We start from the raw sequence: 19,169 nt of genomic DNA on the forward strand, positions 1-19,169 counted from the left end.
AAAAAGATTTATTTATTTTAGAGAGTGACAGCATGAGCAGGGGGCGGGGCGGAGGGAGAGAGAGAGAGAGAGAGAGAGAGAGAGATTGAATCCTCAAGCAGACTTCCCGATGAGTGTGGAGTCCAACTCAGGGCTCAATTGCAGGACCCTGAGATCATGATCTGAGCTGAAATTGAGAGTCGGCTGCTTAACCAACTGAGCCACCCAGGCATCCCCAAGAATTAATTAAATAAAGAAGTAAAGAATTTGATTCAAACCCCCAAATGTGAGTACTGAACAATGTCATCTTTGGTGTCAGCATGATTTTTTTTTTCCTTGCCATGATGAGCACTTTGTGAGGTCAATATGAAGTTCAATGATCTCATGAGCAAGATTACAAATTTTCAATAAATAATGCAATTGAGCGTGAGTTTAACGTTTGATTCATAGGCCCTAGAAAGGAGTCAGGCATCATTTTACATCAGCATCTCTGAGGAGGAAAATGTAGAGATTGTAGAGATAATGGGGGCCAACCGGCAACCCCAAATGATGATTGCAAGAGAGTCAAGTGTCTCTGTGTTCCTTGATGTGGAGTCCCACGGTGGAGTCTCCAGCGAAGTCCTCCCTTGCTGCAGACCCAGCACATTCCTTCATGCCCAGCAGGATATAATGGAAGGGACAAAGGGGAGCCAGCTTCTGGTCTCGATAGAACTTCATAACCCTGCTGTCCCACAGCCGCTCCCCTGCTTGTCACACCACTCTGGGATGCTGCGCTTGCATAGCCGGTCGAAAGTGGGCTCTTGGCCTCTTTCCCTCTTCAGCATACTCCCTGCCCATTTTCTTAGAATCCACCTCCTGCTTTTTCTCTCTGGCTATCCTTGAATCCCCGGAAACTAACCTCTGCTTATTTCCTTGGAATCTACAGCTTCCTGTAGACTTTTGGCAACTGAGAAAAGCTGTGCTTATCTTACATATCATGCTTTTTCTAGAACATAGCACAGCCTGGCACAAAGAAGGTGTTCAGTATATATGTATTAAATGATTGAGAGGAGAGGTAGATCTAAAAGAAGATTTTTAGTTCTCTATCTGTATATGCCCCTTGGGATCCAAGACCCCCCCCCCCCCATTGTAACTCAATTCTTAGTCCTTGTCTCTCCTGTTTCGGAGCCACTCATGAGCCGTTGTGGCACCAAACAGAAATCTGAACCAAATATAGGAGCTGAAGCTCCACACTCAAATATCACCTCCGTTCTTTGGGCCCAGATAAAAGCTTCCGTAGTTACTTCAGAGGCCAGGCAGGGGCTAAGAAGTGTACGGCCACCAGTAAGCAGAGGAAAACCTTGCTTATCTGAAGTTTGGAAAAGAATCCACGTAAAATGTCCACTCTACACAACCACCTGTCATTTGCTTCACAATGTTGCAGCATCTGGGTCCTCCCTCTCTCCTACCAGGATCCGGGAAGGAACCGGCTTGGCCAAGAGCAGTCCAGGGCTTGTGGAGGTCTGTCTGTCCACAAAGGAGCCCCATGACCACTTGTGAATTATGGGCACACACCGAAATCCTCATTAGCTTCTCACACAGACAATCAGAGGTCGTTTTTTTTAGATATCAGATCATTTCTGGGTTTCTGGAAATTTCCGGGTTTCTGGAAATTCAAGTTTTCATATGAAAGATGTTTTAAGAAAATAACTTTTCTCTCTGTTTTTAGTCAGTGGTTAAAGGCACGACGGAATCCCTGGTCTACCCATAGCACCGGCCTACAGTGTGTGGCTGTTGAAAGATAAGGAAAGTGGTCTTGTCAGCAGGATGGGAAATGGCTCTTGTCTGACTCCTCAGAACCTCCAAATTGGCTTAGAAGTTATCGGCCTAGCTAAGAGAGTATAAGTAGTAGCTGTAACGACAAACACAAAAAGGAGGTAGACACCATAGACAATGCTGAGAAAATGTTAAGTAAAAAAAACAGAAATAAAACTCCCCACCTAGATGATCACAGATATATGGAACAATGTATGTTCATGGATGAATACTGGGAAAAGAAAAATATATGTAAGATTAGGAAAAAACTGTAGAAAGAGTTTGAAGAGTTGTTGGATCAGGCAACACTTTCTGTGACGTTATTTAAATATTTGTGTTTTGAAAAAAAGAAGCTTCCCTATGTTATTTGTGGAACTAGAAGAACAAGGATTATATAATTAAATACTTAAAATTTCCTGTGGTAAACAACAGATGCAAAACAGCACTTAAAAAAAATACTGGTCAGGCTTTAGGTTAGAAGAAAATTCCATAAATATCTAGAAAAGAAACAGGTGAAGTTTCTCGGGGCCCCTCGCTCTTACGAAACTAATGTCTTTTATTTCTTTATCTTATTATTTTTTTTGTATAGAGCTTAGCTTCGACTCCTATAAAATGTGGGCACCTAATACGGGAAATAGTTTTAGAGTATCATTCGTTGCAGTGGCTTTTGTATAAAGAAGATTGTTGGCTTTTCTTTCTCTAATATTTTTTAGTCCAAAACTGTCATTCTAGCATTCATATTTTAATTCAACCACTCACAAAAACGCTCCACATTTAAATCACGGGAAAGAAGTCTTTCCAGTGCTGGCATAAAAGGAGACAGCATTTGGCATTATGCACGACAGACATAATGTTGCAGAACATTTTGGAAATATGTGGCTTGAATATTCAAAAAAAAAAAAAAAAGACAGAAGAGGGGAAGGGAAAATACAGCAGATAAGGGATATTTGTAATCGTTAGGTTCACAGTCCTATCCCTTGCTTGGACAATCATCTCTTCTGCCATGAATATTTTCTTCCTTTCGGTCCTCAAATCATCAGTGAAATATGGTCTGGCCTTATAGATGTCAAAATTGATTTTAAAAATCTCAAATTTAACAGAATGTGAGGCTGTATGTATTTATCTGTCTGGTTGAGCAGGCAGTTCAGTATCTCCTACCCACTCTGCAACTTTCTATCACCTCCACAGAAGTGCATTTCTGCTAACCGTGGGGGTATAGATATTTTCGAAGCCCACAGCTCGCCCACTGACAGATAAACAAAGACACGTACGATTCAATTCACAGAACAGCCTGGCAGCCCTCAAGAGAAGGGAGACTTTGGTTATTTTAGTCTGAGGCCATGGCTTGTTGACCCATTAGGAAAAGCCATTGAGTTTACCACACACTTCTTCTCTCTCCTCCATTCCAGAACAATCCGAGAACACCACAATAAAGGGAACTCCTTCCTCACTGTCAGTGATGGAAAATGTATTACCAAAAATGCCAAGAACTTGATAGAGCATCATCACGCAAATAGGGCAGTTGTTTGGCCAAACCACACTTTTGGAGCCATTCCAGGGGTAACTGTGTGAATTTCACATGGTGATAAATGCTGCTAAGGGTCAAAGGCCATGCATTATATTGCGATCTGTGCAACAGCTCTCACCTGCTTCTATGGTATATATGAGTTCTGCATTTTCCCCTTTGTCTTTGTCCAGAGCCGTCACTTGCAGAACAGCTGATCCCAGAGCAGCCGATTCAAACACAGATGCTTCATACAATGGGTTGGTAAAATAAGGACTGTGATCATTAGCATCTTCCACATTCACAATGACTCGGGCCAAGTTTCTTCGATAAGGAAACTCCTGATCTCTGACCTTTAGGCAAAATACAAGAAGCGGTAGGACTAAGATCTGAAGTTGCAAGGAACTCTCACACGGCTATGTCTGTGGCAAAGAGAAAATGAGGTAACTCACACAAGGTGCTCGATGCTGTCCCAGGCCCAGGGGAGGGGCTCGGTAAGTGATGGTGCTATCGAGTGAGGACATTAATGGTGAACAGACTGAGAGTCGGGGCCACATCCATTTTACTGCTCAGCATGATGACTGGCCTATGGTCTGTGTTCAGCCTGTGTTCGTGATGTTCCCTGCCTAAGTATCTTTCCTCTGCATCACTGCCCACAGCCGCTTCCCCCTCATTTGTATATACAGCTGGTAATGGGACGGTGGATGGATGCTCTTCTGAAGGGGAAACTAAAACGTTCAGTGAAAAGAATTCATAAATGCAAAGCATGCAATGCCTTCTATTCATTCATTCAACAAACATTTGTTGTCACCTATTATCTGTCAAGTCCTGCCTTTGCTCTGGGGGTTTAGCAGTGACTCAGATCTGGTCCTTCCCCTCCAGATGCTAACAGGTGAGTGGGGGACGGAAACAAGCAAATAGGTAGGAAGCCTGGTGATGAGTGCCAGAATGTGAGTGAGTCATAAGAAGGAGCTAACCCGGCCCCCAGCTTCTTGGAAGAGGTAACAAAAATAAGTAGAAATGGTCCAAGGGTGGCGTGGGCTGCATGTTTCAGGCAAAGAGAGCCACCCGAGGCAAAGGCCCAGGACTGAGAGAGAACCCTGATTCCCAGGAAGATAAACCAAACCTTCGTCTTTAAAACGCCAGAGCCCTCCTTGTGACTTCACCGAGCAACCTGCTTTAAAGTTTCCCCTGATTTGCATATGCCAGAAGCTCGCAAATAATCAATTCTTTAACCCTCACCGCATGATTTCGCTATAATTTTATGTAGCGCTAATCAAATGTGTGCTTTGCGTTTGTTCAATTTTAGACTCCGTAACTTCAGAGAGATGTGGAGAAGTTAGAAAATAGACCGAGGAGAGCCATCAAAGGGAAAGGGCTTTTCAAAAATGGTACCTGCAAGGAATGAGCAAAAGGACTAAAATGGCTTAGCTTGGAGAAAGGCAGCATAAAGGACATGTTTGCTCTAAATAATCAATTACAGCAATGATGAATGATACAGGGTGACCAAACTGAATTTTGAGTTTGTTAAGGAAAGAATGAACAGGAATGACTTGAGTCATGAGAATGGAGTTAGTTCTTGGCATAAGGTTTCTGCCCCTGAATAAAACGCATGCAAAAGCAACCAGGTGAACGTGCTCCATCTTCCCACCCGTAGACTGGCCTGCCACACCCCGGGACCAAGCTGAACTCTGTATTTCGGGGTTATTGAGACCTAGGGCTGTTCCAGTGGAATGTCCAAGGGTGGAGGAGCTTTGTCTCTTTTGCGTCCTCAGTACCTAGAATGGGGCTTGGTACACAGTAGGTGCTGAAGAAATATCTGTTGAATGAATGAGGGTGGATCTGACGGTCCCTAAGAGTCCCTCTTCCTCCCCCCACTGGGGGATGGGGTCTCAGCTGGAAACTGCCAAGGACATGGCCCTGGAGCTTCTTCTGGCCCAGGAGGGTTTCCAGACTTGGGAAGAAGGAAGAGTAGCACCTAGCGGAACATCACATTCAGCTGCTAGGAAACTGGTAGCATCTTAATGTGTTTTAAAGGCAGTCAGTACCCAAGATTTAGTATGTGTCTTAAGGAACTCAGGGGGTCTGTGAGGCAGGGGCTATGCAATTGCCCCCAGGGTTCTTGGATGGTCAAAGGGCCAGATTTTAGGCCATAAACTAATCAAGGATGTTTCTTATTAATCCCTACTTCCCAATGATGTGAACTAGGAAAACTCCACTTTAAAATTAAAGCAACTTCCACATAATTTGGAGGTCCCATGACCTCCCATGAACCCAGTTCAGACCTAACGGACACTCTGCAGGCTTCGGTGTGTTTTGAGATCTGTTTTGGGTGGCAGTATTTACTACTAGGTCCAATGCCAGTGCAGTAAGTAACAAATCAGTCCTCTAAATGCTTCCAAGGACTGAGCACTGCATATTTTGAATAAATGATTGCCCTTGTGATTAACTTCTCAAGGAACTTCTCTTAAACTTTTCTACAGAATCTTCTGGATGCGAACCAATATCATAGCCTGGGAGATTTACTGAAACACGGCCTGTTCCTTCCTTCCCAAGTCAGCCTGGCAGCAGCCACTGTCTGCAGAACTCACCTACTACTTCAGTCTGGCAAAAATATCGGGTCACTCTGGAACAACAGCAGTTTTCCTCACGGAAATAAAAAGGCAGAAACGAAGGTGACCCTGCTGTGAGAAAACCAAATTTACTCCTACTCACAACATTTAAGGGCCCCATACTTCTGAAGACCAAGGAGTGTGTCTTGAAGGGTCACAGACTGTGTTAGGAGAGCACATTAGCAGTGTGGTCCTACCATGACGTTGAGGATGTGCTTGTCCTGGGCCTCGTGGTCCAGCCTCTCGGCAGTGTAGAGCACGCCCGTGCTGGGGTCAATCCGGAACTTCCTCATGCTGGCCGAGTCAATGCTACTGTGGACAGTGTAGCTCAGCTTGTGCTTCTCATCTCTATCTGTGGCTTCAATCTGCAAGATCTCTGTATCTGGAAGCACGTCCTCAGAGATTGTGACATCGTAATTTGGCTGAGAGAATTCTGGGCCATTATCATTATTATCCAGCACTTTGATAAATACCTATAGTTAAAAGAAGACAAGAGTGATGACGAATGCCAATTCACTCATTGCTAATAAAAAGGCCCCCTCTCTCTCTCCTCCCTCCGCGTCCTTGGAGCCCAGCTTCCAGGAGTTATCTCAATATGTAGAAAGATCTCGTATGAAAACACACTGCAATTAGAGGCTGACAATAAACCAGTAGTTCACGTTAGCAGGAACATAAACTATGAGCTAATCAATATTCTCACTATTAATTGAACAGCTGAGACAGCCCCCTGAGGGTGATAATGGCACAGACTATCTGAGGCATAATATAAGAGATCCCAAGGTGACCTTAGTTTGGTACATTTCTATTAACTTAAGTTCTGTTATGAGCTCCTTCGAGTGAAGGCAATGTGGAAGCTGTGATGGGATGGGAAGAGTAAAAAAGAGGCAGAGAAATGGGACACATGAACTCAGGTGTGAGCAATCAGAGCTCAGCTGCAGGGGCCCCACACAGAAGCTTTCCTTCAGATGGCATATGTCTGATGAAGAACATGGTACTGATGATGGCGAAAATACGATGTTCCCAAGTTGTCTTCTTTCTTTCTTTTTTTTTTTAAGATTTTATTTATTTATTTGACAGAGAGAGACAGAGTGAGCACAAGCAGGGGGAGAGGGAGAGGGAGAATCAGGCTCAATCCCAGGACTCTGGGATCATGACCTGAGCCGAAGGCAGATGCTTAACCGACTGAGCCCCCCAGGCGCCCAAGTTGTTTTCTTTTATAAGGCATTTTCTTATAAAACATTTCAGGCAGATATAAATAAGTGTAATAAAATAACCAACTCATAGTTTAATGAACCCTCACATATTCATAGCTCAGCTTTGACAGTGACCAATTTATGGCTAATCTTGTTTTATATATGTAGCCATTCATCCAACATCTGCTCCCCATTTTAGTTTGAAGCAAATCCCATCATTTCAGTATGTATCTCTAAAAGATAGGGACCCTTACAATAAACACACACACACACACACACACACACACACACACACACTATCATTACTGCACCTAAACAAAGAAAACAACAATTCCTTAATATTAAGTATTCAGGGTGTTCATATTCCTATAATTTTTTAGGGTGTTATGTATGTTTATAAAAAGAAACATATTTTAAAAAATCAGGACATGCAAATAAGGTCCAACCATTACATTTGGTTCATATGTCCTTTAATTATCTTTTAATTTATAGGTTCTCCTTCTGTCTCCTTTTATTTCCTTGCAATTTTTATGTCGTTGCTGGTGGTGATAAACGAACTGCACCATTTTCTCTTTAGGTGCCACAACCCAAATTTTGCTCATTGCTTCCCCTTGGTTTTGTTCTCCATGTCCCTCTGTTTCCTGTATTTCTTATAAACTGGTAGTTTGATCTAGGAGACTTGATAAGATTTCCTTTTTCTTCCTTTTTTTTTTGACAAAAAATATCTCTAATGGGTGAGACAGTATATTTCCATCTGGATATATATAAATCTAGTTCTCACCCTTGTTATGTGGTATTAGCAACCACTGATGATCATTACATAGATAACATTTATTCATTAAAAATATGAAATGGTAATGTTTTAATTCTATGATTTATTTCACATTTGTTAGATAGAGTAGTCCTAAAAAGAAACTTCTCTCCAATTGTGTGGTTACTCTGAAAGACAATTTATGCAGTAAAGTCATAATTAATATTTCATTCTTTCCCTTTATTTACTATTTCAAATAACGGTTCTCCAGCTCCTCCTAAAGTGACCAATGAAGTATTTTTTTTCAAGCACCAGTATGAGCTCGTGAATTTAATCACAGATGCTATATTTCTGTCCGTTGCAGGTACTATACTGACTGGTGCAAAAACGGCCCTTCCTTGGCCAGTGCGAGACTCTTCAAGTCAGCTCTTGAGATCTTTTGACACAATTCTTATAGTCTTTGATAGCTTCTTTGCTTTCTAATAATTGCTACTGGTGATTTTTTCCTGGGTCACCTTGTACATTTTCTGACCCAGTCTTATATTATCCATTTCTCTCTCCAAAAAGCATTGATTTCTTTTTAGTTAGAAATTGGTGCTAGGAATGATCATTGCTATTGGATTTGCTATTGTGTTTAGCTTTTTTTCAGTGGATGGTCAGCAAAGGTTTTTTGTTGTTAATAATCATTTCATGAGTTTGTACTGACACTTCCAATTCAAAATTAGGGCATCATGTTTTTTACTTAATCTCATTCTTTTTTATATCTGTATCCTGTGCTGAAACCCCATGCTGAAATTTCTCGTGCTCAATGACATCATCACAATTATTCACTGTTTTATATGAAATACACGCACGTGAGTCTCAGAATTACAATACAATATTGGTATTGCAATTATATTACAACTATGATCATTCAACAGCAATTTAATATTATTTTTATTTCTTTTGGTCCTTGAGATTTATCCCACTAGGGATATACAGTCACATTAGTATGTTTAAAGTCATAGAGAGTTCTTCTCTGTGTAGCTATGCCACCAACACATATAAGTTCATTTGCTTCCATTTACTTTCAAATTTCAAACTTGTTTTAATATTTAATTTTGTTTTATATTATATGTAAAAGTACTGATGTCAAATTTACAAAAACGGTATAATTAAAGTAGTTTAGCTTCTATCTCTTTCCCCTTCATCCTATTCCTTCTTTTCTTACAGGGAATTTTTTTTTTTTTTTTTTTTTAAGATTTATTTATTTATTTGAGAGATAGAAGGGTGGGAGGGGGGCAGGGGCAGAGGGAGAGAGAATCTCAAGCAGATTGCATTGAGCATAGAGCCCCCTAGGGGGCTCGATCTCATGACCCTGAGCCAAAACCAAGTCGGTTGCTTAATTGACTGGCCACCCAGGTGCCCCCAAGTAATGATTTTTTGAAGATTAATGTTACATTTTATCCATCTCTTTAGTTAATATAAACATACCATATACATTTCCTCAACCCCTGACACACACCCCGCCCCGCCCTCCGACATGCCATCTCATTTAACATCATATCAATGATTCTCAATTGAGGGTAACTGTCCCTAAGGGGATATTTGGCAATATCTGGAGATAGTTTTCGTTGTCACAACTGGGAGTTGGGGTGTTCCTAGAATCTAATGTGTAAGGGGCAGGGATGCTGCTAAACATCCTACAATGCACAGGATTGTCCCTTGCAACAAAGAACTATCTGACCTAAAACATCAATAGTGTCACTGTTGAGAAACTCTGCATTCTCATATTCTGAAGACCAACCCACAACAGTATAGAGATACTCTTGCAGTGGGTAGGTGGATCACAGTTAATTCAACCATTCCTCTATTAATGTTCATGTAAGATGTTTCCAATTTTCACTCTTAGAAAGAATGAGCACAGATGAGCCTTGTGCCCAGGTCTTTTTTATATTATATTGTGAGTGGTGCATCAAAGGATAGTGCTTATATAGTTTTGTTAGTTATTTCCCTATTCCTCTTCCCAAAAGTTTTATTAATTTGTATTCCCATAGCAATATATAAGAATGGCTGTCTTCCACAGCTTTGCCAACAGAATATGTACTCAAACTTTTGTATTTTTTGCCAATCTGATAGATAAAAAATAGCATTTCAGTGTACTTGTAATTTGCCTTTTGCTTATTATGAGCGAGGATGAGCATCTTTTCATATGTTTAAGAGTCATTTGCATTTCTTTTCCTGTGAAAATTATTTATATCAGCTCATTCTTTTATGGGTTAGATGGCCTTTTCCTTCTTTATTTTTGGAAGCATGGTGATATAAATTGCAAATATGTTTTCAATTTTGTCATTTAACTTTATTTTGCTTTTTTTTTTTTTTTTGGCCATGCAAAAGCTTTTATTTTTATTTTCAGGAAATTGAATACATCAATTTTTCCCTTATTGTTTCTGGACTCTGAGTCATAGTTTAGAACATTTTCTACACTTCCAGGTTATAGGTGAATACACTCATTTTTTAAAAATAGCATTTACATGTTTCCTTTTCTTACATTTACATCTCTACTCCATTTGGAATTTTTCCTGTATTATGTGAGGAATGGATCCAGTTCTATTTTTTTCCACATGGCTTTGCCTTTATTTTAATGCCACTTTTTTCTTTTTTTTTTTTTTTTTACAAGACCATCAATTCTCCACTGATTTGAAAGGCTTTTGTTGTATGCGAAAGTTTATTTCTGGATTTTCTATTGTGTTCCATCGGTTTATTTGTCTTTTCATATGTCAATATAAAAATGTTTCAATTACAAAGGCTTTACAGTATGTCTTAATTGGAAAAGTTAGGCCTTTCTGTGTTCCTTTTAAGAGTTTTCCAGGCCAGGCTTGCTTGTTGTTCTTCAAAATGAATTTTATAATCAACTGGTATAGCACCTGACAAAAAATTGGTAGTGTTTTAAATTGCATTATGGCAAAAATAGAAGTTAGGAGAACTGATCCTTTATGATGGAATCTTCCTATCCAAGGACATAGTTTGTGTTTCTTCATTTGTTCAGATCTATGGTTACATTTTTCAGGGATGTTTTAGTTTTCCTCAAATAGGTTTTTTTTTTAAAGCTTTATTTATTTATTTATTTATTTGAGAGAGAGAATGTGCGTGCATGTGCGTGCAGGGGAAGGGGCAGAGGGAGAGAATCTCTAGCCAACAGTACTATAAATCATGCCTGAATGAAGCTCATCGAACACATATTTTCTCTGTAAGGCACATCACATTCTTCTTGCACTTGAGAACACTAGATTGCACTTCAGTACTACATTTTGGGGTCTTTCAAACCATGAGATTACCAACAAAGAACACAAAAATGCAAAAAAAAAAAAGTAGTACTAAATAGATTGCAAACTGGACACTTGTATATAGTATGAGAGCTGAGACAAGAAGGTGGAGCATCACCTTGTTCAACAGTAGCAGGGACAATATTTTGCTGCTCTGTGCATGTCAGGGATTGAACACAAGGTGCTGAGAACACTGATTTTGGGATTATAGATAAATTTCAGAGATCATCAATGTATACCCAGCATCTAGCTCAGGGCTGGACACTTTGCAGGCACTCAATATATGTCATAGTTAAATATTTAGTATCTTGGTACACGGAGTTTAGACATCTGTGATACCACAGATTTTATTCTCTTACGCCATGATCCAGGCAAAATGATGATTATAAAGAAGATGATGATGATCATAATATTAACAGTATAATTTAACAATACGATGATGACAATAAAACTATTAGACATTGTAGTAATAATAATAGTAGCAGCAACTAGATCAATGATGACATATTCCTTATATTTTTATAGTACTTAAAAAAAGCTCCTTTATTTTTCTTGAATTTTCTTGAATGTGGGGACCATCTTAATTATTAAAAGCACCTAGGTGTGCCTAGGTGGCTCAGTTGGTTAAGTGTCTGACCCTTGATTTTGGCTGGTTGTGGGACCCAGTCCCGTGTCTGGCTCTGCGCTGGGCATGGAGCCTGCTTGGGATTCTCTCTCTCCCTCTCTCCCTCTGGCCCTCCCCTGCCTCCAGCTCTTGCATGGGCCTGCAAGCACTCTCTCTCTCTCTCTCAAAAAAAAAAAAAAAAAAAAAAAAAAAAACCCACCCAAACTCATATATCCAAAATGCACAAACCCGAGGGAGTCCATGTTGAAGAATTACATTTGTTTTGCCTTTTTCTTTATAAATTTTATAACACAAATTGCTTTATCTCATCTATTTGCACTGGCTAATACTTACAGCACAATGTTAAATAGTAGTGAAGATGGTGACCTTCTTATTACTGACTAATGGGAAAGCTTTTACCAATTCTCCTTTAAGTAATATGCAGGCATTTGGCTGCATTCTAGAAAATTATTTACTTTTTAAAATAAATGTAGTCAGACCACGGCTCTTCTTATAAATAGCTGCACGGTCATTCACTTTGGTGCAGATGAACTTTTCTGAGGAACAGAAAAGGGCAGTGCTATGACGTCTGTGCCAGGAAGACTTGCCCAAAGAGTGAGTCTGACATGGGAACAAGATTGGCCTGGAGTTTATGGTAACAGAAAAAGGGCTGAGAAGTGTGCCTGTGAGTTTTAGGCATTGTTTTGAATCTTCACTGTATCTGGAAGGTCATACTAGATTCTTTGATTGCCAATTCTTCCTTTTAAAAAGTTCAAGTTAACTTAGTCAAGATGCTAAAATATTTGTGTTCACAGAAGCAGTTATATTAACAGGATAAAAAAGCCTTTCCAGCCAGCAAGGCTGCCCTGACCTTCATGAAGTTTCTAAGTTGATGTGCTCCTGAAAAGCTTGCCTCTTTCTGCTTGCTTTGTCTTGAGCCTAATCTACAGTCAGAACAAGTGTTTCTCTGTCAAAGACTTCCTTTTCCTCATTTGCTTTTTATTTCCCACAGTTGGGGCCATTTGTGAGCTCCTGAACTAACAAACAAAGCAAAGTAACTCTCAAAGATGTTGTGCTCCAAATGGTAATTGAAAGGCCTAAGGAAGTACAATGGAATCAAAGCGGGAGGGAACCTGAATGTAGGAAGTCTCTTCAGAGCTGGATTCAGTGCTGCCCACCACAAACACTTTGGGTTTTGCAGGCTCATCGAAGCTAAGTCTGGGTAGGTGCCAAGCCTGGCTTTACAAAGGCTCATGGAATGAAGTGTCCATGGAGCGTGTTAGAGGGTAAGGCCTCCGTCTTTTATTAGAACCAATTAAGCCCTAAATTACTGAAACTCTGTTCTGCCTCTGCTGGCATTTCAAAACCATTCTTAAAATATTCTATGATTGTGATGTCAAGGGTAATGCCCCTTGTATTTTCCCCAGGCTTACAAGTTTTGTTTTTGAACATATAAGTAGAAAAAAATCATGTCGGTTTGTGTTTATTTAACAATGTGTAAATCCATATCATATACGTTTCTTAAGCTTTATGGTCTCCAGTGTATCAATGGGAAAAATGAGAATCAGAGAAGTTAAGGGGTGTGCCCAAGGTACCAATGGCAAGGCCAGACTTAAACTAGGTCATATGGAGACAAATTCTATACTCATTCCATTATACTATTTCTATATGCACTTAAATTATACACACATTAATTACAAATGTACCTAACATGTATGTGAACAATTAAGTGTGCAAATATTATATGCCTCACTATCCAGAAATCCTAATTGGCACAAGAGATAATTGACATGACCATTGTCATTTCAGGAACATTAATCATAGGATTATTCTAAATAGAAAGTTCCCTGCTACCTTTAAAATTGGAATCCATTTTCCAAAATTGATTTACTTATAAGTTGTTAGGCACAAATCTATGACATACAGTGAAGTTTTATCATCATTATTTTTTTAACAGAAAGTCCCACCTAGAGTTGGCTTGCTCCCTTATTTTATCTCTATATAATTGTACTAGTTCCAGCATTTTCCTAACGTAAATGTACAAGGGGGCTTGTGGCTTCTTCGTTTTTCACCTACTAAGAGGTAGATGATGCTAAAGAAGATAAGCGAAAACCCTTGACAAAGGATGTATACCTTGGGAATTCCTTCATCTGGGGGATCATGGAGCAACTTTGGCTAAAGTGATTCGTTCTTACCCTCACCTGCCTTTAAGCAGGTGCAAGGTGGAGGGAAAGGATAAGACGGAATCCAAATCTTCAAGACAAAGTCTGCTCTTTGAGGAAGGAGGCCAGTTAGGAACTCCCAACACATCCCTTAGAGACAAAAGAATGGAATCCTCATGGCTGGGGAGGGCAAAGCAAACCTGAGGAATTCAGGTCTCAGACCTCTCCCCATGCATACCCATGCTTTGGCAGAAAACCTCTGTGGCTCATTAACTCAATTAACTGCTTTCGTGGGGCTGAAGAATTTTGGAGATTATCTGAAAGAGATTTTTAATCTCAGGTTTGGCTGCAAGCTGATTTTCATATCTTTATAAATCAAAGCAAGACCTGAATAAGAAAGGCATACTGAAATCGCAAAAGCACATATCACGAGTCCCTGAATCAAATCAATGTAATTTTTAGATTTTTATTTGGGCATGAATATCTCTGCTGTCTTTCATGAATAACAATGAAAGGCACACACACAGTATTTTATAGTTATCAGGTATATTATTCCAATTTTAAGTTGAGGATGAGACTAATAATAAAAGCTGCATGTGTCTAGCACATCACAGATCTCAAGATATCTCAAAAGATCTTATTCTATTCTTATAATAACCCAGGAAGTATGGAAGGTGTTATCCCCATTCTACAGAAGAAGTTGAGTCTTACAGAGACAGAGCTACCTTTCATGGTAACATAGACAGGAACCGGTTAAGTGCTGACTTGAATTAGGGTCACGTGATTCAAGGTCAATCCTCCTTCCTTTATACCAAATGCTTCCCCTAATGAATCATATATTCTATATATATATAGATAGATGTATAGGGGAAAGTTTCTGAAATCTATCTGATTTTGAGAAGGAAAAAGTGGGTTTGGACCTCTTTACCTGCGTATACCCAGGATGGCCACCCAACCCATCTGTGTGCCAATTTCTCACTAGAAAAGTGAGTGTAGTGATAATACTTGATTTAGCTATTCTCAGTAAGACAGGAAAATAAAACAAGAAAGAAGCTTGGTTAAGTCTCATTATGCAACTATCAGGCATTATATATTACTCTATATTTCCATCCATTGGTCCTTTGGAAGAGCCATGCTCTAGATTTATTTAAATTTGCTATGAAGACACAGTAGCTCATATGGGTTTGATAGATGTGTGGGGAAAGTTGTTAAAACCAGTAATTTCTCATCCTTGGTAATGTGTGTCCTTGTGGCGCATAAACTCATCTGGCTGAGCAGAGGCTCTGAGGAGACTGGGGTATTTTGCTCCTCCCCAGCATGTATAGCTGGCTCTGAGACATTCTAACAGCCACAGGTGACGCTATGTTCCCCAGGAACACTCTTAAAAAGTGTCCCCTTCATAACGAGTAGAGCCAGGTGGGGTTCTCTTCCTGCCTTAGATTTACCCTTGTTTTTGAGGGCGGCACAGCACAGTGGCTGAGAGAGCAGGCTCTGGAATCCAGCTTACTACCTCTGAACCCTGATCTACTCAAGTTACATAACCTCGCCTTGTTTCAATTTCCTTTTCTGTAAAATGGAAACATAGGACAACAGTTTCCTATTTCTAACATAACAAATGACCACTAACTTGGTTTAAAACAACACCCGTTTGTTATCGCCTAACTCCGTAAGTCAGAAGTTTGAGTACAGTGCGGCTCACTTGTGTTCTCTGCTTAAGAGTCTCACAAAGCCAAAATCAAGCGGTTAGCGGGGATGTGTTCCCTTCTGGGAGTTCTGGGGGTGAGTCAGCTCCAGGCCCATTCAGGTTGTTAACCAAATTTAGTTCCTTGAGGTGAGAGGGCTGAGGTCCCCGTTTCCTTGCGGGCTGTCAACTGGAGCCCCTTTCAGCATCTCAAGGCTACCTGCATTCCTTGCCATGTTGTCCCCGCTGTACCTGAACTAGCAATAAGGTTTCAAATCATCTCACATTTGGACTCTCTGACATCCCTTTTTGTTGCCTCTCTTCCTACGCCAGCTGGAGAAAGGCATCTGCTTACATGCTCATTCAGTACATCTGCATCTTTAGAACGTGAAATCCGCAGAACCTTTTTATACTCTGTACTCATGCTAGGGAATCTCAGTAAGGAAAAGGATGTTTATTTGCCACCAGATATTGTAGCTCTGAGGCACAAGAATCCTACAAGTTGGGACAATAGAACAAAAATGAAGATGAAGGAAGGGTTTTCATGTAGACACTGAGATCCCCGAGGCTCTGATATATTTGACATTTGTGAAGTGAAATTCAACATGTTGTTTCTGGCTGATTTGAAGCCCTTGTCATAGATGTTTTATGATTTCAAAGGAACAAAGTAGAGAAAAGTTCCCAAAGGAAAACTGAACAGGTGTTTTTGGGCTACAAAACATTTATTTAGTTATATGGTGAAGGGTATCCGTTTGATGGTAGAATCATTAAGTTGCCTAGGGTCATGGGTTGGAGCATGCTTTAGTGATTTCTAAAAGAAACCTAGAATGCCTTTTCTTTACCAAAACATCTTTTTGTAATAATGTCCTTGATACTGAGGGCTTTGACTAAATGAGAGAACTGCTTCTGTCTTTGTTGTCAGCGGAGCTGTGGCAAATGTGAGCAGAGGCCTGGATTGACAGGGGCTGGGGGCAGGGGCTGGGTATTCAGGCCCAAACACAGCCTGATGGTGTTCTGGTGGTAATAATGACACACGCGTTTATACTTTGGAAATGGTTAGTTCTCGCTTCTTGAGAAGCTCATGGCTCTGGATACACAGAGCGACTTGGAAGCTTTTGACAAGAAAATCTCTTGCTACCCTTCATCAACTTACTTAGCTTGGCCTTGCCAAAGGAAACCTCCAAGTTCACCCCGATTCTCCCACTCTTCCCATCTGCTCTGGAGATAAGTCTAACTTTACATTAGTCCAAAATAAAATCAACCAAAATAGGACTTGAACAATGTGTACATTCAAAGTCTTATAATATATGCTTCCAAGTGAACTTTTAAAGGGTGTGTGTGTATCAGTCATCTGGTTTTAAAACTCTGGATCCCTGTGACCTCAGGCATCTAGCATAGCTCCTAGCACATGGTATGAACCCAAGAAATACTTGTGGAATACATGCTGTTAAATGATTTCTCATCTGGTCCTAATGAAAGTCTAAAAGAAAAGTTTCATTGATAATTTTTTTTTTTTTGGTTAACACAAATCAGTCGTGTGCTTTGAAGATCCAGCATATCTGCCACATAAGCCCTGCTGACTACATCCCACCTACTATTCATCCACTCACTGCAAACATATTTCATGTGTATCTATAACATTCTGGGCACACTGACTTACCATTTCATTCAATTGTTATAAAACCCTGGAGAAAAGTATGGAAATGAATATGCTTTATTTGTATTTTACTCAACTACATCTCGTGTTTTTAAGTGATGCCAAAAAGTTGAGGTTGGCTATGCTAAGAACTGGCCAACTCCAAAAGTGAAAGAGCAATAGAGACTTAGCAATACAGCAAGTGGGTTGTTTTATATTAGTCTTTGGGGCTTGCTTTTAGATCGTGCGAGTCCCATAGGATCTCAACCATGGTGTCCTTTCCAGCCGTCTGTATTTTAGTCTTGAAAGTCCCCTGAAGCAGTACAGATTTAAGTAGGCCAAATAATTTATTGTCCCAACTGGGGCAATTTTAAGAGTGAATGGGACAACTACTAATAGTTACACGGGCGCAACAGGTGTAAATGGGCCTCTCACAGGTAGTCACGGCTGTACAGTCATCCTAGGAGAGGACACGGGTTGAAGGATCAGGAGTCATCACACCACTGGCTGCCGTGTCTCGTGCACATGATGTCCCCCTTCTGGGATTCAGTTTATTTGAACGAAAAGGAAAAGGTAAAGTAAACAAAGGCAAAAAGAAAAGAAGTAAAAGTAGAAACAAACCCTACTGTTTCTTTAAAATTCCACCATTTTATGATTATGCACAGCCTCAAAGGAGAAAATCTCATCGTATTTTTGAAACCACTTCAAACTAAGAGGCAGCACATGAAACGATCCTCTTCTTTCCTTTTTAAGCCTACATAGTTATAAGAGCTTACATCACATTTTAAACAAATCGACACTTGCTAACTCTGGGGTTGGCAACAATTTCATCTTCACGTCCTGAACCACTGTGTTGAGGAGTCTCAGGGCACATTTGGGCTGAGCAGGAAAAAAGACCATGGTTGATGAGTGATGGCTTCTGGGGTCGTGAGGACAGGAGAGAGAAGTAGGGAGAATGAAAGAGGTATAGGGCAGGCATGTATGCCTGTCCTAAAATAGAAAACAAAAAAATTTTTCTCATATTTGGGGTAAATCCTGTTGGTCTCACCCAGAGATTTTCTCCTCGTCCTTGCTCTCAGTGCCCTTTCATCAACACTCACATGCCAGAGTCCAAGCAATGGTCCTTACCCCTGGCTGCTTGTTAGAGTCATGGAGGATCTCTGCTGGTGGGGCCCAGGCTTCAGTGGTTTTAACACCGCAGGCCCCATGACCAGGGGATTCCACAGTGCAGCCAGGATGAAGGAGCACTGGCATAGAGGCTAGAACGAGAGACGGGATGCAGGGCACCTAAATCTCAGTCCCTGTTCTTAATGAAGGCTGTGTGACCTTGAACATATCACTCATCTGAGTCTGAGAAATGAACTTGGACTCCTGGGTGTGTCTAGCTCTAACTCTGAGACTGACAAGTGAAAAGGTGAAGAATATAATGTTGTGTTGACTCAGACAATATACACGTCCTCTTCTATGTAAATTCAAGGAAAGGTGACTTTGTTGTCAAAGAGATAAATCTACAGTCAATGATCAGGAAGCAAATACATATCACTCTTCCATGCATGAATAGTCACTGCTAAGTTATACAGTATCATTGATAGAATCCTTTTCCTAGGTTGTTCTCTCAAATGCTTAAAAAAAAAAAAAAAAAAACAGTAGAAATCCATGGACATCATTTACTACTTCCAACACATTCTTTAATCACTTGCACCATTGACATTAGCAGATCATTGGGCATTCTCACCATTTAGTAATTTGACATCTTACCTGAGTGACAGCAACATTTGTTCCATCGGTGACTTCCACACTCATATTATAGATGGACCTCTGTTCTGCATCCAAAGGTTTTGCAATGACAATGGTCCCAACACCCTTCTCTGCGTCAAAAGAGCTGTCAAAATTCCCCCCTGATGATTTCACAAAAACAACATGAAATTAGCATATTTGAGAAGTTATT

General features: G+C 40.3%; 1 protein-coding gene across 7 annotated transcripts in view; it reads right to left on the reverse strand.

Moving 5' to 3' along the window:
- Positions 1-19,169, reverse strand: part of FAT3 (FAT atypical cadherin 3) — a 660,968-nt gene that overhangs the window by 96,246 nt on the left and 545,553 nt on the right. For all 7 annotated transcript variants that reach the window (XM_032426340.1, XM_032426344.1, XM_032426342.1 and 4 more), the window contains 3 exons: positions 18,980-19,119; positions 6,087-6,362; positions 3,420-3,630 (listed from right to left, as the gene is read on the reverse strand). In XM_032426340.1, the coding sequence (XP_032282231.1) occupies positions 3,420-3,630; positions 6,087-6,362; positions 18,980-19,119 (627 nt within the window). The remainder of the gene's footprint in view (positions 1-3,419; positions 3,631-6,086; positions 6,363-18,979; positions 19,120-19,169) is intronic.

The sequence above is a fragment of the Phoca vitulina genome, unplaced genomic scaffold, assembly GCF_004348235.1.
Source record: "Phoca vitulina isolate PV1807 unplaced genomic scaffold, GSC_HSeal_1.0 scaffold34, whole genome shotgun sequence".
Taxonomy (NCBI): domain Eukaryota; kingdom Metazoa; phylum Chordata; class Mammalia; order Carnivora; family Phocidae; genus Phoca; species Phoca vitulina.